Source organism: Protomyctophum bolini (assembly GCF_963924005.1).
Source record: "Protomyctophum bolini genome assembly, chromosome: 4".
NCBI lineage: Eukaryota > Metazoa > Chordata > Actinopteri > Myctophiformes > Myctophidae > Protomyctophum > Protomyctophum bolini.
The window spans coordinates 38,956,223-38,975,549 of NC_137865.1; the positions used below are offsets into that span (position 1 = coordinate 38,956,223).

Consider the following 19,327-nt stretch of genomic DNA (forward strand, 5'->3'; position numbering starts at 1 on the left):
GAATTGGAGACAATGTTCTTACAAAAACACATTAGGCTTTAGTTGTATTAATGTGGTTGTATAAAACTGGTGTACCCCTTTTCCAAAGAAGACATTCTTTGTACAAGATCAGGAAGGATTCTGCAGACCTCAGTGGTAGATGGGCCTATTTTACATGTCAAGAGATACTTTCTTTTCTTCAATGTTGATTGATTTAATTGGCATCACCCAGACAAGGTTGTGAAGGACATGCCTGGGACATGCTTTGCTTGAACATGAAACAACATGACCACAAAAAATTAGATGGGAATATTGGGATTTATTTTTTTAAATAGCCACTCCCATTGATAACTAAAAGTCTTAAAGTTCACACACATGACTTTGTAAACAATTTCTCACTCCTCGTTATTGGTCATTATATCTAGTAGGTTCAATGTCATTTTAAACATTATTTTTAATGTTCCAGGCCCTGTATTTACCACCTTTTTTTCAACCTCAACATTTACATTTCTTTGAATATTGTAACAAGATAGGCTGATAGAAATTTCCAAGACATAAACACTTGGGTGTGGGTGCAAGATTGAAAGGTAAGGTTGAGATCTGAATAATGTAAAACAGACTCATTCAGATTCTTCTTCTGGGATTTTTCTGGGTTAAACATTTGCATCGCTGTCTTTGAAATGACAAGAAATGACAAGTGGAAAACTGTCCCCTTAAGCTTCCATTTATTACAGCCTATTTCCAGGTGACAAACAGTTCAAAACAAGTTTCTTTGTGCTTGACATCCAGTTACATTTAAATTATCTTAAAACAATATTTCACAGTGTGACCACAATGCCAGATCTGAAAATGAAATAATGGTTAGAAAATGATCACGGTAATTATGGCAACTTAAGAATATCTGAAGGCCTCAAAACCGGGGGCTGAAATAGAAAAATAAGACTGCACTTGATATTTAAATGTATTTTCAAATGCAAGGCAACATTTACACTTGTGGTTTCTGTTACATTTTGCCCACACAGTAGGATGGGATTTTGATTTCTCTGTGTGGATTTAAGTAAGGCACCAAATATTATAAATGTGCCTATTATTAAGTGCAATTTGTTCAAGTGTAATTCACACGGATGTTGATGACTGGTCAAATGTTTGGCCACAGGTGCATTCAACAGGATTCCTATACCAACAAAGATTACAATACTCCGTTCCACAATATCTACACAAGATGAGGGGCTTTCTGGAGCACGGCTTTCCACATGGGCAGACCCTCAGTGGGCGGATGTCATGGTACTGCTTCTGGCAGTATTCTACCCCTCTACAGGTCCCAGAGTGGAAGACCCAGCAGCTGACACAGGTAAACTGGGGGTCTGGGTAGGAAAGGTCACAACAGTCATGGAAGGGGATTGGAGCAGGTGTTTGGCTGATTGAAACGGGTGCATTATGCAAAACTAAAGAGGAGGACACCGCTGTGCTGTTCTTCGCATGGATTGGTGACGTGCTCATTATTCCTCCTTCTTTAAGACTCTGTGGCGACACTGCCCTGGTCTCTCTCACATCTTCTGCGGATTCGTCAGGCAATACTAACCTGTGTCCCTGATTCCGGCATTTTCGCAGGAAAGCACAGGTCACGTTGTGCAGGGTGTTGCAACTTGTGCATAGTTGATGCAAACTCTGTGAATGGACACAATCACAAAGTTGGGTGGCTGCTATTGGTGAAGCAGTCTCCCTCTCGCAAAACCCATATGTGGTGAGACTATGCAACTGTGAGTCGGCATCATCAAATCTTTGCTTGGTGGACTCCTTGCTGGCGTATCCACTTCGCGTGGCGGTCGCCGAGGCATTCCTGGTGGCACTCGATCCCAGCAGGGATGTCTTGGGAAGCTGGCAGTTGAATGTAGAGATGCAGACAGGGTCTCTTTGTGATATATTTGAGGAGGAAGGAGGATTAATTCCATTGCTGTGTCCAGCAACAGCAGGCAACAATGAACATGATTGTGGACTCTCGTCATCATCAACCACCATCTCCCTCAGGCCGCAGTTCACCTCCTCAGCTGTGTACAGGTCTAGTTCCCCATCCATCCCAGAGAGCTCCAGGAGGCCTTCCTTTGGCAGCTCCAGCATCTTCTTAGTATTGTTGAGAGCCTCCTGTAGGGAAGCTCAGCCATTTAATATAAAAGTAAACTCACACACACCTGATTTTCCCCTTGACAGTTAAACAATGAATTGCAATGAGTTGATTATATGATTCATAGCATAGAAACTAGGGATGTGAACGACTTAGTATAGAGGGTATGCGTGTGACATCATCATCAAAGTTATGCAGGAACTCCTACTGAGTGGCAAAAAACTACTTTCTGGCCTTGACAGCCCATACATCAAAACAGAAACATCCTATCTGATTGCATGAAACAACATGAAACAATGTTAAACTCACTTTACCTGTCTCTTTGCCACTCGATGTGCCATTCACTTTAAGCATGCGCATACCCTCTATTATGCGAGTCGATGTGTCGAGGCCATTTATCGACGTCGATAGATTTGTATTTTTTGCAGCAGCAGTAGTAGATAGCAACTGTATTTAAGCACCACAACTTTTGCAGCTGCACCCATGTTTAGAATTTACATCAAAGCCATAATGATAATACAAATGACTTTATTATGTTATTTTAACATACATTACTAAACATAGAACTGTTGTTTAGGCTGTTCCGGTAGGCTACAATAGCCTAAATAACAAAGCCAACGTTTGACAAATTAGAATAATGTCAGACTCCCGATACCAATTAACAGTAAACAACTAAACACAACACCTTCAACAATATGTAGCTTTATGGCCTGTATATATATAAAATAATTTAAATAAAACCAAAATTAACACATGCAGCTGTGTGCGGAGTGAGGCGGCTATCTCATGGTAGGCTCCAATCGCTTTGTTATCGTTTGGCGAAAAGGCACAGAATACTCTGGTTCGAGAAATGCCATCAGCTCACGTAAGCCTTTCCCCTCGACAACGCAAATTGGCATACCGGTACTACTGTGGGGCCTAGAGTCATTTGGGGCCCACGGCAGCCGACCCGTGTCGTTGGTCAAATAAAACCATAAATACATGATACAGAGATGCAATGACAGTTGAAACTGGGCTAATAACGTGGAGAAAGTCTGAAGAGAGTGCAGTGGGGCTCCCCGACCTTGCAGAGCTGCGGCTGCTACAGTTCTGTTCACAATCGTGGCAGGTACATTCACAACTACTGTACAGTACGTCGCAGTTTATATATAAAATAATCGATTCATTTATTTTTTGTCAAAATGAGCATGAATCAAAAATCTTTTGCTTTAACCGATTAAATAATTTGTTAACTCACCTGAACGCTATGTCCTCTCTGCCTCTCCTGCACCAGACTTAGCTCCCAGTCCAATGCGCCAGCATACTTCCCCAAAGCTGAAAGCAGGAGGCAACACTCGCAGCGAGCCAGGAAGAAGGCACACGACAGGCAAAGGAGATTTTCCAGAGAGGTAAAACTGGACGACTGGCGATGAAGCTGCTCGAGACGTGCAGAGGGCTTGTACCCTAGTAACCCAAACAATTCCAGAATATGTGGCACTGGCAGAACTGGCTTGATGTAGTGTGTGAACATACCAGAGTACATCTGAGAGAGAGAGCGGCATGAAAAAGAGGAAATTGATAGTACGCTATTAATTTGATTGAATACTTTAACAGTGTGCAGAAAAAAGTACAGGAAAGTGCAGTTCAATACAGGGTCTGCTAAGAGGATTTAAAACCTAAGCAAGACTATGGCTTGTTTCCATTGGGGTCCTTCATAAAAAGACAAAGCTCAAATAGTTGTCAACGAATAAAACTGACCTTAACCACTTTGTACTCCTCCCTCCAAGGACCAAGGTACAGGTTCAGGGCTGCTTGTTCCAAGACCTCGAAGGCTTTTTCTAAGCCCTGCAGCCCCCCACCGGGCCTGGCTCGTCCCACCATGGCGAGTGGTGGTGCTGCTGCTTTTGTGGCCTTGAGTGACTCTTCCATCACCTTCAGTGGCACCAGGCCAAGGCAGTGTGTGTCTTGAGCATCAGCGCCGCTCAGCACTGCTTCTGTCTGCCTCCACAGGTCCTCATCTTTACACACCAGACTGGACCCTCTTCGTGCAATTCGCTGCTCCAAGTTGAGATCGTAGCTGTTCACCAGCTCTCTGGCTCTCTGACCAAGGACACTCATTTCAACTGAGGGAGAGAGAGTGAGAGCGAGAGAGGTTACTGTGGTTGTCTGATGTAACTTGTGGCAGATTTTGGTCGATTGAATACTTTAATTACAGTTTGCAAAAAAAAAGCACAAGAAAGTACAGTTCAATACAAGGTCTGCTAAGAGGATTTACAACCCAAGAAAGCACTGTGGCTTGTTTCCATTTGGGTCCTTCATATTCAATTAATCTGATAGAATAGATTACTTGATTGATTGATTGATTGATTGATTGATTGATTGATTGAAATATTTATTAACAGTTTGCAGAATTACAGTACATTAATGTATTGAGCACAAACTCAATACAAAGACTGTTAACTGTGAGTGGACGACCCAATTAAGCATTACACTTGTTTACAACAGGGTCCACCATGTTCAATTTGTTGAGCGACTATGGGAGATGGATGTATAAATAAGTCGCTGAGAGGCGATGGGATGGGCCAGGTTGTCAGACGCGCTCCGCAAACAAAAGGATCTCGCTGGCTCCAAACAATGCGTTAAAGGTGCTTTATTAAAGGCAGGTGCATAACTGAAACGGTGCTCAAACATAAAGTAAAGTAGTCCAACGTAAATAAAGTAAATTAATAAAGCAAAATAAGCGGTATATAAAGCGGTCAACAAAAGTGCGGCTTCCCACACACCCCCTCTCTCTCACTGTGTGTGAAAACAGGTGAACTATGGGTAAAGTATTCAATGAAACAGGTCTGCCCCTCTGCCTGTCAATCATCCACATCAATCACCAGTGACAGCCCACTCATTTCATAGACCAAACATAATTTCCAATTCATGGCTCTTACACAATTCATCAAAACATTTAGAGAAGTACAAATAGACACTTCTATATAGTTAAAGAACAGAACAGGAATTCATCATAAAGGAAGCAAAAAGGGAAAAGAAACATTTACAGTGAGGGGAAAGGGGGGGGTGATTCAGATTTTACGGGCCAGTTTCGAATTGCAGCCGTCCGTAGGTGCCGTTTGAGTGCAGTTTTGAAGGAGTCAAGGGATTCACATGTTTTAATGACTGTTGGTAGGGCGTTCCACATTTTGGTGGCATAGGAGCGAAAATAATTTAGTCCCTTGTTTGTGCCGAATCTGGGTTGTACATGGTTTGTTGCACTCCCTCTGGTGTTGTCGGTGTGGACATCGTTTACAATTTACATTAAGGAAGTATTTAGACAGGTACATGCTACATGGGTATCTTGGTGGTGTATCGAATCTTGTGGACCAGACCCATTGCAAGATGCTGTACTCTGTCGCCGACCCTAAACCATCCCAGCCTATTATTATTACTGTATATTACTTTTTGGGGAATTTAACTACATTTTAATGCGACACAGTGAATCCACTTTTGTCTTGTAGACATTGGTAAACGACACTGACAGTGAAACTAAATTCGGTCTGGCCTAACCTAAAGGAAGAAATTAAAATGAAAGGCACTATAGCAGTAAGCTAGCTAAGGTTTATGTTTACCACAATTATCAGTACCGATAAACGTCATTGGAATAACATGTAACAGTGTCTCGTTCGTGTAATGAACATCAACAATGTAACAGTAGATAGAAACGCAACGTGTATAACATTTAGCGTTAGCTTGTGTTAACACTGCAGACACTCGCTGCCTGCTGGCTAGCGTTAGCTAGTAGACCGTAGGCGAGTAGAAATGTCTCATTTTGATCCAACTTCAAGGCTTGCTGGTGAATAAACAAATCATAATAACCTCACCTGGCACTTATACAAGCATTTGGCGATTAATTCCTTAAATCATTACGGGTGATATCAGTTTCAGGGATCAATCCATTTGCGGCCGATGCGCGAAAGGCGAAACTAGACAAAAAAGTTATGAAAAAAGTAAACATTGATCACGTGATGAAAAATTCGGGAATGTCCGCAGGTGCGTTTGATTTGTTTATCAGGCGGGCCGGTGTTGCGGGGGAGTAGCCTGACAACTTTTCAGCAGCTGCTGTGAAACAAATTAATTAGCTATATGTTATACCACGAGATGATATTGTAATGACTAGTAGGGTTCGCTTCCATGACAAGCTTCGTAGTAATGTGTTTGCCTAAACAGTGTAGCAACAATAGGTACAGTGTCAGACTGTCAGTGAGTGAGTGAATTAACTGATCCAACTCCCAAGATATCGGTGTTTAAATGTTTCTTGATTCATCCAGTAGATGGCGGCGCTGTATCTACGAACATCTTTTAAGTTTATACGCAGTCAAAGAAAGCTCTCTATAGCCAGGGCGACCAGGGCTATCTAACAAAGTAATAATAACCACTTATCAACGTGCGATCCACACGTACAGTACGTAGTAGTGAATAGGGCATCCGCCACATGGGTCCTGGTCCTCCTGGACTCCTTTGAGAAAGGTTTCCATGGCTATAAACTTATTGATTCGGTTCCATTTCGTACATGTATTCTCTGACTGGAGAGGATTTTTCATAATAGAGGGTATGCGCATGCATAAAGTGAATGGCAGATCGAGTGGCAAATCCAGTGGCAAAGTGAGTGACAAAGTGAATTTAATGTTGATTAAAGTGAAATAAACGTGACTTTTCTGTTTGGATGTATGGGCTGCTTACAGTGCTTATAGTGCTGTCTATAGGTGGGCACTTATAGATGACGTCCCACCTGACCTGACCTATCTGTAAGGTAACAATCGTATCAAATGGGGGTCCGTACGTACGTGGTCTAATACATTTGTAGGTCAATTGTGGGTTCTTAAATTTAAAAGATCAATCTCTGGATTTCATGACATGCATTGATTGATTGATTGATTGATTGATTGATTGATTGATCGATCGTTTGATCAGACATGTAAACAGCATTCGGTACAGTCAGACTCTCAGACTAAGGCTAAAATGTATTCAATTCATCAACATATAGGTCAACACGATAGAATAATAATAGGTCACATAGCCTCTCATCAGATAGCCTATAAAACAAATGGAGAAAAATGGAAAAATGTCAGTGAATGTCTCCAGCTGTGAGCTGTTACTGTAAGCCTCTTCATTTTCATATCCCCAAAAGAGGGTGTTTTGTGGGAAGTGCATGGACACACTCCCAAAGATGATGGGTCATTGGGTCCAGAATGATAAATGGGACCGATGGGGTGGTGAACTGAATCGTGATACTTGCGGGTTGGGTTGTTCTATCCCTGCATAAAACATGACTGTCAGTGTCAGCGTTCGCAGCTCTATTACGGGCGGGGTTTGTTGTATGACAGTTTGTAAAAGGGCGGCCGCGTCACCGTGTGTGGCCCCAGCAATGAGTTTAAAGCTCCCGGCGGGGCCGAACAAGATGCTCTCTAGTCTAAACATTTTGCAGCAGCAGCAGCAGCAACATCAATTAAGGACACTCCTCTCAAAACAGCTCTGTGGATTACTTAGCCATTATGTCCAACTCGGATAGAGTTGTATTGGCTCTGGGCGGAGCAGGCACAGTGGGCTCTGGGGTAGTTAAAGGATTGCTTGATAAAGGTAAGATAATAAGATATATACGGGCTATTAACACTTCTACTACTCATCGTGGCAGCTGCTTAGCACAGAGCATATACCGGTAGGCCAATATGTTTACGGGCCAAAAGAGAGTAGAGACCATTTAGGCTGGTCATTATTTTTGGCAAGTTTTATTTATTTATTTTTAGGAGACTGCATGACTGCATTGCCAGACAAATACTCAGATTTTGTTTTAAATAATATGCTAAATGTTATTGATTATATAGGCTATTAACATTTTAAAAGCTCACTTAAAACATTACATGCATTCGCTCCAAAATTAGCTGCAGATGAATATCTGGACTGACTCACTGTACTGTACTCACTGTAAAATGTAATTGCAAGAATAGGCTATAGAATCTTAGACCTATTTTTATTTTCTGATTTAAAAAAAAATAATTAGCTACTAGGCTATATTACATTTTAGAATACAACTTCACATTTTTAATAGGCCTTTGTGCTAATCTTTCTCAAATTATTTCTGTAAATTATTGCATTAACCTGGGCTCAGACTTCCCTCATAAAATCTTATAGGTGTTGTGATTTGGGGTATTGTTTTTTGTCATTCAGTGTGCCCAAATGTGAACTGCATGTGGCAAAATAACTGCTTAACTGCTTTTCAATCAGTTTATGCTTGTGTGAAGTTGGATTAATTTACCATTTTACCTTTGGCTTGAATGAATAAGACAAGTTGAACTGGACATATGCTGCTGCTATGCAACAGTTCATATTAGCCTAATTAAGATTTAGACTATTGTAGATGAGTGTCTAAATATTAGGCTAAATTCATACATAACTTGCATAATATTTAAACTTAAAGGACCACTTCACCACTTTTCAACCTATCTTCATATAATAGGTCCTCACTAATACTCATGATAAAATGGCACGATTCTTTTCCTACTCAGTCTGTGTCTCATAGAAGGGCTGTGGGCAGTTTAGAAACCGTCCTCCAGTGACATCATCATTAGGCAGATTTCTTTTAAACAAGATTTGTTTTACAAAAATGTTTAGATTTTAATTATCGTGAGAACGATTGCTTCCATTTTCGCATTGCAACTTTTCAGGACTAGAAAGCCTGCAGTTTCTATTAGCCCTTGTATTCCCCATCGATGATGTCACTGGAGGACGGTTTCTGAACTGCCCAGTGCCCACAGCCCTCCTATGAGACACAGACCGAGTAGATATTTTTTCTTCATGATTATTAGTGAGGACCTATTATATGAAGATCGGTTGAAAAGTGGTGAAGTGGTCCTTTAATAGTACAAAGTCACGACCATCTGCTGTTCGGCATGTTTATCCAACCAACAATGACCTATTGACCTTGATTAAAACAATGTAGGCCTAAGCCTATTACCGGTAATGCATGTGCATGTCATTGGGATTATACTCCTTTCTGTGTTAATGGATGTGATTTTATCTGTCTACACGACATGGATTAATACATAATCTGCATTGGTATGCATCCACACAGGATGGTGCCCCTCTATAGCCTATTCTGTAGCTATACAGTATAATGTGTGTGTGTGTGTGTGTGTGTGTGTGTGTGTGTGTGTGTGTGTGTGTGTGTGTGTGTGTGTGTGAAGGTTTCAAAGTGGCGGTGATCTCCAGAGATAATAGCCGATTGGAGAGACTCCGGTCATTCGTCTCTCCCAGTACAACAGCAAACCTGACCACTATCGTTGGGAATGTTGGTAAGGGAGAACCACCGTATACCTCTGAACATCGGCTTGACTGTCCATCTATAGACAAATTAGTGGAGCAGTGCCCTATAGGCCAGGTAATGCCCAGGGCACCAACCCTCCGTGGATTCATCTTATATAGACTTCATCATCTTATTCCAAGGCATAGAGGGGCGGATTCAAACTAGCGCTAGAAACCGGCCAGATCATGGGTTCGATTCCCGCTTGGGACACTGTGGGCGCTGGGGGCGTGTTCCTTTCTCCAGTCATGTTTCAGTGCCCATACCCAAGGCGGGGTTGGCGAAAGGGCCCTTCTGTGTGGAGTTTGCATGTTCTCCCCTAGGGTACACTCACAAAAAACATGCAGTAATCCTGCATGGTCTCTAAACTACCTCCCCCTGGCCAGCCGGGGTGCCTGATGGAGGGGAAAGGAATTAACTGTTCGGAATAACGTGTTCCTTCCACGTGCTACGTCCGGCCGGGGAAACTCTCCCCTGTCAGGTGAAAAGACTCCTCATGCATAGAAGGAAGCATGAGGTCAGTCCGCTGCCCCCCCAGGTTGGCAGAGGAAGTGTAGCGCCCAGGATTACATTAGATAATTGACACTGGGTGAAAAAATGGGTTGCACAATCGTGGGATAAAAAAAAAAAGAAACGACGATGGCTCCCTATTGGTTTACCAACCTATGTGCCCACGAGTGGCATTTGGCATCTTTTTTTTTTTCATATATATTTTTTATCCCACGATTTTGTAACCCATTTCTCACCCCTGTGTCAATCATCTAATGTGATCCTGGGCTCTACACACCCTCCACCAACCTAGTCCCCATATATGGGGGACAAGGGGAGAGCAACGGACTTGAACTCATGCTTCCTTCATGCCTGAGTGTCCAAGTTGCTCCTTTACACCTGACAGGGGGGAGTTTCCCTGGTTGGACGTAGCGCGTGGAAGGAAGCATTTGGCATCTTTGTGACGCAACTGTGTAGAAGCGCCCATCCTCTGTCAACCTGGGGAGAGCCCTGAACTGAGCTCATGCTTCCTTCAATGCATGAGGAGCGAGCAGGCCAAGTTTCCCAATAGGACATAGCGTGTGGAAGGAACACATTATTCCAACCAGTTCCTTTCCCCTCCATCAGGCTGGCCAGGGGGAGGCAGTGTAGAGACCAGGATTACTGCATGTGTTTTGCTTTTGTTTTTCTCCTTCTTTTGAAACCAAAACACCTCATGGGTCTGCGAGATGCGAGGCTAGTCCATCTATCATTCCATCTATAGCCCAACACACACAGCGTCTGTTAAGTGGGTGCGCAGCTACGTGGCACAGTATTGCCGGGCGTCATAGCCGCACAGCAACACCCACAGGACACAGCGCGCTACCGAGCGGTAGCCACGCCCACGGATTCCGCCGGTGTGGGATAGGTTAATTGAAAATAACGGAGGCGGCTGTTTTGACGCGCAGCATTCACAGACGATGTGTGTTGGGCTACAGCGGCGTATTGGAGCGTCAGGCGAGGCGTGAATGTGCGCCAGTGTGCGTCTGACGCCGCCGGTGTGGGATAGGTTCATTGAAAATAACGGAGGCGGCTGTTTTGACGTGCGGCGTTCACAGAAGGTGTGTGTTGGGCTTGACATGGATAAATATCTATCCAACCACATACAGTACTGTACAGTAAAATAAATAAATAAAACCAAATGGACTTGTGTAGCTGCCCTCGAATTGTGAAATAATCAGATGTGGATGGTCTCAACGGGTGTAATTTATTCGTCTTCAGGTACAGAAGAAGATCACTGGTACACCGTGAAAACTATAAAATTGAATAAATAAATACTTTTAGAATCATACATTTCATAGTTTCACTCACCACAATAATCATAGTTTCGCTCACAATAAAGCAGTGCATTAGATTCATCACTTCAGTATACGATAAACAATAAAAATGTTCATTTAAAGGTAAATTATAAATAATGCAGTGATACAATAACTAAGCACCATAACCAAGATACCAGAGACCAAACGAAATACCACTACAAAATACAATAGATCATAAATTAAATCATGAACTCAAATGAAACAAACAAACACTGCTGTACCTCGCTCCGCTTATCGAGGGTGCCAAGAGCTGGAAGGCCACCTTGAGCTTCAGGAAGCACAGCAAACAGGCACTGTGTCACCAAACAATCAGTACTGTGAGGCACTGTGTCACCAAACAATCAGTACTGTGATCTGTGGGTACACGGTCCACATATTGTATACTGAAGCTACAAACATTTCAATAATGTCGAGTCAACTGGGCAAACATGAAGTTGCAAACATATCCTACCATGTGGCTCTGCTGCTAGAAACACTGCATCTTTCCCTGTCACTCTGGCTGAGTGTGGTGAGTGGTTCTGATGTGAGTGAAGCTAACAGGCTTCAGCTAGATATGTGTTGGTAACAGGAAGTGTCAAAATAAAGGTAAACCAGAATGAGCAAGATAAATAACAAATTAACTTCAAACTAAAGAAAACATTGGAGTTAAACCCAAGTGTCACGGGCACTTACAACTTGTATTTCAGACTTTTTTTTTTTTTTTTTTTAAGATATTCTTTGCGGCTTATGCCTTTTATTGTATTTTTGAAGGGACAGACAGTAGGCTGACAGGAAACGGGAGAGAGATAGGGGAAGACATGCAGTAAAGGCCGTGTCGGGCTCGGGAGTCGAACCTGCGGCACACTGCGACTGGATTACCAGTCGGGTGCCCAGACGGTTACGCCACCGCCTGGGCCAATAAAGACTATTATTATCATTATTATTGAAGGTGGTAACAGTCCATTTGCTCAGTACAATATTTCGGGGACATATTTAGAATGTGTGCAGGGTTGAGTATGTTGAATCTAGTTTGCATTAATACGATCTCTAATGGAGGATTTAGTTGACACAATGAAATAAAATAGTGATTATTCAGTGTGGGGCAGACGGCCTGTCACAGCCAGATTTGGGAGTCCAGTAGCTTTGTTGTTGCAAGGAAAGCGGTAAAATGAGACTTTCGTTTTAGTCTCAGATTTAGTCCGACGGAGGGACACAGTCACACAGTATAACTCTATGGGGAGTCGGGGACACAGAAGCGACACACAAGTAGGACCCAGAAGTATCTCTGGAGGGGGCGCTTGCCGCTAACGTCACGGCTAAAATACTGAATAGCACATAGTCATAGAACAGGGAATATCTTTGTCTCAGGACATGTCACTTGGCTGATGACCGCTCCACTCCACCTGCACATAGGTGCACATATGAGAATATTAACAGGGCTAGAGAGAGTGATTGGAGTACTGTTGGAGGTTGCACAAGTCAAGGTGAACGAGCCAAAGTGATATAACTAGGGGCTATGTGTTTGCTTTGACGTAGACTCGTAGAGCTTACATGTGCTTAAGGAACTGGAGGAGACGTTTTGATGAACGGGTTAAGAGGCGTCGTGAGGACAAGCCATGAAAGGTGCATGTTTTAAATTAGCTTTGAGAGGCAGATCAGGTTTTCATTCTAAATCATTAAAGACCGGAGATTAAACATTGTGTCATAATCCAGGAAAACAACCCTTTCTCTCTCTCTCTCGTGCTTTCCATGTGTTTAGGTTCAGAGGAGGAAGCAGAGAAGGCCAAGCAGGCTCTGCTGAAGTCTGTTGGGAAGGTGACGGATATCGTGTCATCTCTGGGCTTCAGCTGGTGGCAAGGAGGACCGCCACACACCCAGACCCTCAAAGACTTACACTGGGTGAGAGCACATCCATGCATGCACACACTACTTAGGCCTCTCTTGAGTCTCTTCCTGCCTCTTTGCTTCGATGACAAATGGAAATGAGTTCTCAACCTTTTTATTAATTTGTTCTGTATGTCTCTACTGCTGTTGCAGTGGTATTCAGCTGTGTATGTGCATGCTTTTACACTGACTGTTACAGGTCAATTTATATACTTAAGTTAATACTCACGGTTGTATAGCATGCTATTACACAATGGCCTTCTGTGTAGTGTGTACACTTCTTATTTTCTATGAGTCTTTTTCAACCTGCTTCCATTTCTCCAGGTCATTGAGACTCTGCTCTTCAGTACATTTGTGTCATGGAAAGCCTTCTTCCCCTTGGTGAGGGATGACTCCAACTGTACCTACACTTTCATTACAGGTGAGTGAGTGAGTGTGTGTGTGTGTGTGTGTGTGTGTGTGTGTGTGTGTGTGTGTGTGTGTGTGTGTGTGTGTGTGTGTGTGTGTGTGTGTGTGTGTGTGTGTGTGTGCGCGCGTGTGTGTGTGTGTGCGTGCGTGCAGTACAGTACATGTGTGTCACATTACAATCAGAGGTATTGGTACTGTTTACGATGTGGCTCCTATGGGACAAGCGGTCTAGAAGAGGGACTGTCTGTCTGTCTGTCTGTCTGTCTGTCTATCTGTCTACCTGTGTGGGTGTCCAGGGCTAATCTTGCAAACCACCAGGACGGATCACTGATCAGTCCTGGTGGTTTGCAAGATTATCCCTGTATAACCCCAGTGGCAAATCTCTTACACACGCTGCCAGTATAGGCCATTAAGCAAGTAAACCGCTGAATATCTGACAAATATTTTTTATATATTTTTTACTTACATTATCTACTTGAAGCTATGGTCTCCAGCAAAGTAATTTAGTCCATTGGTACACTCTCAGAGTTAAGTGAACACTAAGGACTTTACAGTGTGGAGTGGGGGACAAAATAATCAAATGAGGGTCTGTGTGCCCTAATTTATATCAAACTACTTCAGGGTCCTTGAAATCAAAAAGGTTGAGAATGACTGTGCTGTGTGATCATACAAACAGTAAGACTGCGTGATGATGATGATGTATGGTTCCAATCTCTGTGAAAAAGGTGGTGCAGGTGAGAAGTTGCTGATGCCAGGCACAGGCTTCCTGACTGTTGGAGCAGCCAGCACTCTGGCTTTCTGCCAGGTACTACGAGAGGAATACCCAGATCTGCCCTGCAAACTCAACCAGGTGAGGCTGCGAGTGCGTCTCAACTTCACACTTCTACATGTTGCCTTGTTTTAATGAGATTTAAAACCCATTTAGACCTGACGCCTTCTAAATTAGCCCTTCACTAAATCCCACCCCAAAAAGCGATTGTCCAATGCCAATCCAAATAGTTTAGCAATGCTTGCTATGCAGGTCAAGCTTTCTTCTGCTGCTAACGTGCCTATTGGACAAGGATGGGTTGGGGAGGGACTTAGTGAAGGGCTAATTCTGACCAAAAATGTCTGGAAAATCCCAGATTATCATTTACCAATAATAGTAATAATAAAATAAAATCTATAGCAACAGCTAATGTTACAAAATGGGGTTTAGTGACATCTAAAGCAGTTATACACAAATATCACACTGTCTGTAACTAATCCCTTACATGTCCCCTCCTCCCTGCGTTCCACCTCCCACCCTCCCTTCTCAACATCTATAAATCCTGTATATGTCCCAAAGGAATGGGAAGAACAATCGCAAACGCAGCTGAGACCCTGCAGATCATGTCTGTCTGTCTGTCTGTCTGTCTGTCCCGCTGTTACTGTATATGTGGACCTGGCCCCTTTTGTGCCCATATATGGAGCTGAGTGATTGCTGATGCAACACACTCCATATTTGGACGTATAGCGGGACAGACAGACACACACACACACACACACACACACACACACACACACACACACACACACACACACACACACACACACACACACACACACACACACACACAGACACACAGACAGACATGATCTGCTAGGTCTCATAGTAAGTGCTCACTGCGTTCGCAAACAGAAATGGCTAAATTCTCCTTCTATAGCACTGCCACCCCAGTGTGGAATGCCCCTTTAAAAAAAAGGCAGATCACTGTCTTCCTTTAAAACAGGCCTGAAAATCCACCTTTCAGTGGGCCAAAGAAAGGGAGAGGAAATGATCACTTCTCCCTTAGACAGGTGTTCACCCTCCCCCACTTTACACCGCTCTTTTTTCTTCCACTCATATACATTTGTTTTATATTTTGTGATTTTTCATGTCATGTTTATGAATTGAATTACATAGGACCCGAATGCAAACAAGACCTTTTTGGTGCTATCCCTTTATATCAAGTGTTTGACTGTACTCTGTTGCTGTTTACATTTATGTCTAATAAAGCATTCAAACAATCAATCAATCAATCCTCCGTTTGTTGGTTCTGGCAGGTGAAAATTGACGCAGGTGTGGCCCCGCCAGAGCGCATGTCCCCTGGCTTCCTTAATCACCTGGACCTGGGCGAGGCTGTGGCTGCGCTGGTGGAGAGACGAAACACCTCACACGCGGTCTTCAACATCAAATGCCCCGCAGACTTAAAAACTATCCTTCTAGAGGGGAACCCTTAAACCGGGAACCTTGTACAACCCTACTTTAGTTGCCATGGGGGGTAACTGGGGAGGACACTTGTGTTGCTCCCTTTCTCCTGAGACAAAACCGCAGTGTGTTTAGTTCATTTGCTTGTGAACACAGTAGTAAAATCATGAACCCTGTCCATTGCTTGCATTTCTACTATTAGCCACTTACAATTCTGCTGTTGTTCGATCTGCTGTCTGTTTTACAATTATTACTGTTTGCATGTGTGGTTCCGTTTTACTTACTGCATAAAAAGATTAATCACAGATAATTAACTATTCATCTTCTCATCTTTGCTAACTCCTCTTACAATTACAATGTTGGGTTTAATGATCACAGATATCATATTTGATCGTTGACTGCTGACAGCGTGTAAGTATTCTGTTACATTAGGGTTAAGTTGACTGAGGTACAGTCCTACAGCATACACAGTATACTAGGATCGACTGCAGAACAGAGAGAACCTCATCAATAAGGGTGTGAATGTGTGCATATAAAGTGTGCATGCATGCATATAACCCACAGCGCGTGTGTACGTATGCTGTGTGTGTACTACAGTATACGGTAAGCATGGTGTCTTTATGTATGCATGTATACGTATAATAAACGAAACATTACAAAACATATTCACAAAAAAGAAACACATTTTCTCCTCACTTTTAATCAGGCTTTTAGCAACACCTATTTGCTATCAGCCAGAACTATGACACAATAACAGGTTGAATGCATAGCACTGATTCACCCACTTTGAAGAACTGCTGAGTGTTATACTGTAAAAATGATGTGTTAATTTAAACTAAGCGTTAAATTAATACTGGGAATGGGAGGGGTGTGTGTGTGTGTGTGTGTGTGTGTGTGTGTGTGTGTGTTAAAACTACGACAAAAAAGGAAAGTTTATGCATGCACTATGTGTACTATGGAAACTCTTAATTTCCATTTTCCAGCCATTAATTTGCAAAAACATAAATTATATATATATATATATTGTTTTTTTAATTCTTTTTTTGGGGACCCCCCAAAATAATTTGGCGACTAAAACTAGACTAACATTTTCAAGTGACTAAAATATGACAAAAACGAAATTAAATTTTATTCAAAAGAAAGTCTATGCATGCGTGCGTGTGTGTGTGTGTGTTTTGTTGGGGAGGGGAGGGGGATCCTAGCGTGACTCTCTGTCCTGTTCACAGGGACCAACATAGACCCCCTGTAGGGCCCATTCTTTAATCTGCCACCCAGTTATGTGGGACAACGTATCCTGTACAATACATGCATGTATGGAATTACAGAGGAAATTAAGGGGGGGGGGGGGGGGGGGGCATCAGAGGGGGGACATTGTTGTTTGTTTATGCCTACATGTTTCTGTAACACATTTTTGCCATGCCAATAAAATGCTTGTACTGAGGTTTCAGGCTTTGCTTGGATAACTATAGTACAGTACGTCTGTGTGCTGAGCGGAGTGGGGGTGTTGGAGGCGGCCGATTAGTGTTTTTGTGTTGACGTTGTCGGCTGACAGCTCATTTAGGCCACAATATAACGAACAGCGGGGGAGATACAAGACAACACAGAACCCCACGTCCTTTCTTTTCCTCTCTGTCCCCTCACTCTCTTTTCCTGTTTTCCCCCTCTCTATTTCTTCCTTTGATTTTGACTGCGTATCTCATTCTAATAGGAAAAGAAAACTGCCTTTTGTTTGAACGCAAAAGAGACCGAGGGGTCTGAAAGGCCTCTGGCCAGACTCATCAACGTAGAATAAACAGGCTTGTAAATATTGAATGAATGCAGTCAGGGGAGAGGAATGGGTAGAAAAAGTGTGCTCACATGAGTGGAGAGGCAGAAAAAGGAGTTGTAATGTATGAAATTGTATATATTTGATCCTCTGAAGTAACTAACTGAGAGACTCATCTCTCTCAACCCCCTAAATAAAATGCCAATCTGGTTTTGTGGGGTGCACAAAACACGAATCCATGGGATTGGATTTGTTCAGAATGTAATGTCCACATATACTGTCTTCCATATACACTCATATACCATGGCGGTCCCTGCTGTGACCAGATCTCAAATTAATCAAGAACGTTTAGGAGTGGGCCTTGACATATAGCAATCTCCTGCAATCTTCAATAATCAAAAGATAGAATATCTTGTAGAAGACTTGTGTCACATCTTTCCTATTGTATTCCAGTCACTTGTGCCCTTGTACCCAGTTAAGTTCTTTATGCTGGTGTTTCCTTTATTCCTGTAATTGTAAGATTTGGTAAATACACATTTTAACTAATGAATCTCAGTTATTTGACTTTCAGGATACATATTCACAGAAATAAACATAAAGCATATGAAACATGATATAATCAGCTAATGGTTCAACGCCTCTGTGACATGGAAGCACATTTATCAAAAGACTAAATCCATGGCAGCAAGGACTGGAGAGAAGCACAGTTAAGCGGTGGTGGGTGTCAACTGCGATCTCTGTTTTCGATTAAGAGAGCAGGGTGGCTTATGCCTCAAAAATGGAAATGAGTGAAATGGATTAAAAATATTGAAACAGATGGGAAGAACAAACACAGGCTCTTGGCAACATTGCACTCCACATTTCGTGAGACTGCAGACTGAGAGAGACCTCACTAAAGCTGAATTTTCTTTTTTTTTTAAAGATTTGTTTTAGGCTTTTCTGCATTTATTGATAATTTCAAGTGAAGACTAACAGGAAAGAGGGAGAGAGAGAGAGAGAGAAGGGGAGAGAAATGCAGCAATGCAATGGTTGTCACGAACGGGACTCGAACACGCAACACGCTGTCAGGCCAAAGCCTACAGTATATGTGGCATGCGCCTGGAACACTTGGCAAGCAGGCGCCCCTGGAATTTTCATTTTCTAAAAGCAAGTCTCACGTTGACGGGCCAAGTGACCACCACAAAAGGTAGAATGGATTTAAACTGCTAGTTAGTGGATCCACTTTTTGTATGGGAACTGGGAAGTTGTGTAGTGTAGTGTAGGTGTTGTGTATTAAATCTAATATACACTATACAGAATACAAACATTTATCTTAAAAGATCTTTTAAGATTTTAAGATTGATTATTTATGCCTTTATTGATAGGTGAGTAGACTGACAGGAAATGGGGAGAGAAATGTGGAGTGACACGCAGCAAAGGTCGTCAGGATCGGGACACGAACCCGCGACTCGCTGTCAAGCTGGCATTGCAGCATAGGGTGCCTGGACCACCACATCAGCATCCTGGGCCGAAAATTGCAGAATTTCAACTATAAAACATGACCAATCAGTTACTTTTGGCAAGCATGCAACGAAAAAAGAACAATCAACCTGGTGTCCCTACATACCCCCGGGTATCTACAGTAATGAATTGCATTTTTTTAAGGCGCTTTTCTATGCACTACGTGCCTACTCAAAGCGCTTACAATGGTTCATTCATTCATACATTGGGAGGTGAAGCGGCGAACAGTCGATGCCAGCGTCCTCACTTCCCACCCCCAATCCAACCCTTGATGCTGAGTGTCAAGCAGGGAGGCACTGGGTCCCATTTTTAG

At 42.7% G+C, this 19,327-nt stretch overlaps 2 protein-coding genes across 2 annotated transcripts in view; one reads left to right on the top strand and one right to left on the bottom strand.

The window, feature by feature from the left end:
* The window catches only part of LOC308314055 (uncharacterized protein), a 236,247-nt gene extending 219,597 nt beyond the window's left edge, over positions 1–16,650 (top strand). The window contains exons 2-7 of the mRNA XM_080761449.1: positions 7,553–7,702; positions 9,307–9,414; positions 13,008–13,147; positions 13,457–13,553; positions 14,266–14,390; positions 15,605–16,650. Coding sequence (XP_080617575.1) covers positions 7,618–7,702; positions 9,307–9,414; positions 13,008–13,147; positions 13,457–13,553; positions 14,266–14,390; positions 15,605–15,781 — 732 coding nt within the window. The 5' untranslated portion in view covers positions 7,553–7,617 and the 3' untranslated portion in view covers positions 15,782–16,650. The remainder of the gene's footprint in view (positions 1–7,552; positions 7,703–9,306; positions 9,415–13,007; positions 13,148–13,456; positions 13,554–14,265; positions 14,391–15,604) is intronic.
* Positions 683–6,061, bottom strand: spata2l (spermatogenesis associated 2-like). Its single transcript, XM_080761334.1, has 4 exons — positions 5,947–6,061; positions 3,839–4,203; positions 3,339–3,623; positions 683–2,121 (listed from the first exon to the last, which is right to left on the bottom strand). The coding sequence occupies exons 2-4, from the start codon at positions 4,196–4,198 to the stop codon at positions 1,096–1,098; spliced, it is 1,671 nt and encodes a 556-aa protein (XP_080617460.1). The 5' UTR covers positions 4,199–4,203; positions 5,947–6,061; the 3' UTR covers positions 683–1,095.
* Positions 16,651–19,327: the final 2,677 nt, after the last annotated feature.

Coding starts and splice junctions, on each gene's coding strand:
- spata2l (XM_080761334.1), bottom strand. CDS start 4,198: ATGAGTGTCCTTGGTCAGAGAGCCAGAGAGCTGGTGAACAGCTACGAT. Junction 3,624..3,838: donor AGGAGTACAAAGTGGTTAAG/GTCAGTTTTATT, acceptor TCTCTCTCTCAG/ATGTACTCTGGTATGTTCAC. Junction 2,122..3,338: donor AGAGAGGACATAGCGTTCAG/GTGAGTTAACAA, acceptor GCTTCCCTACAG/GAGGCTCTCAACAATACTAA.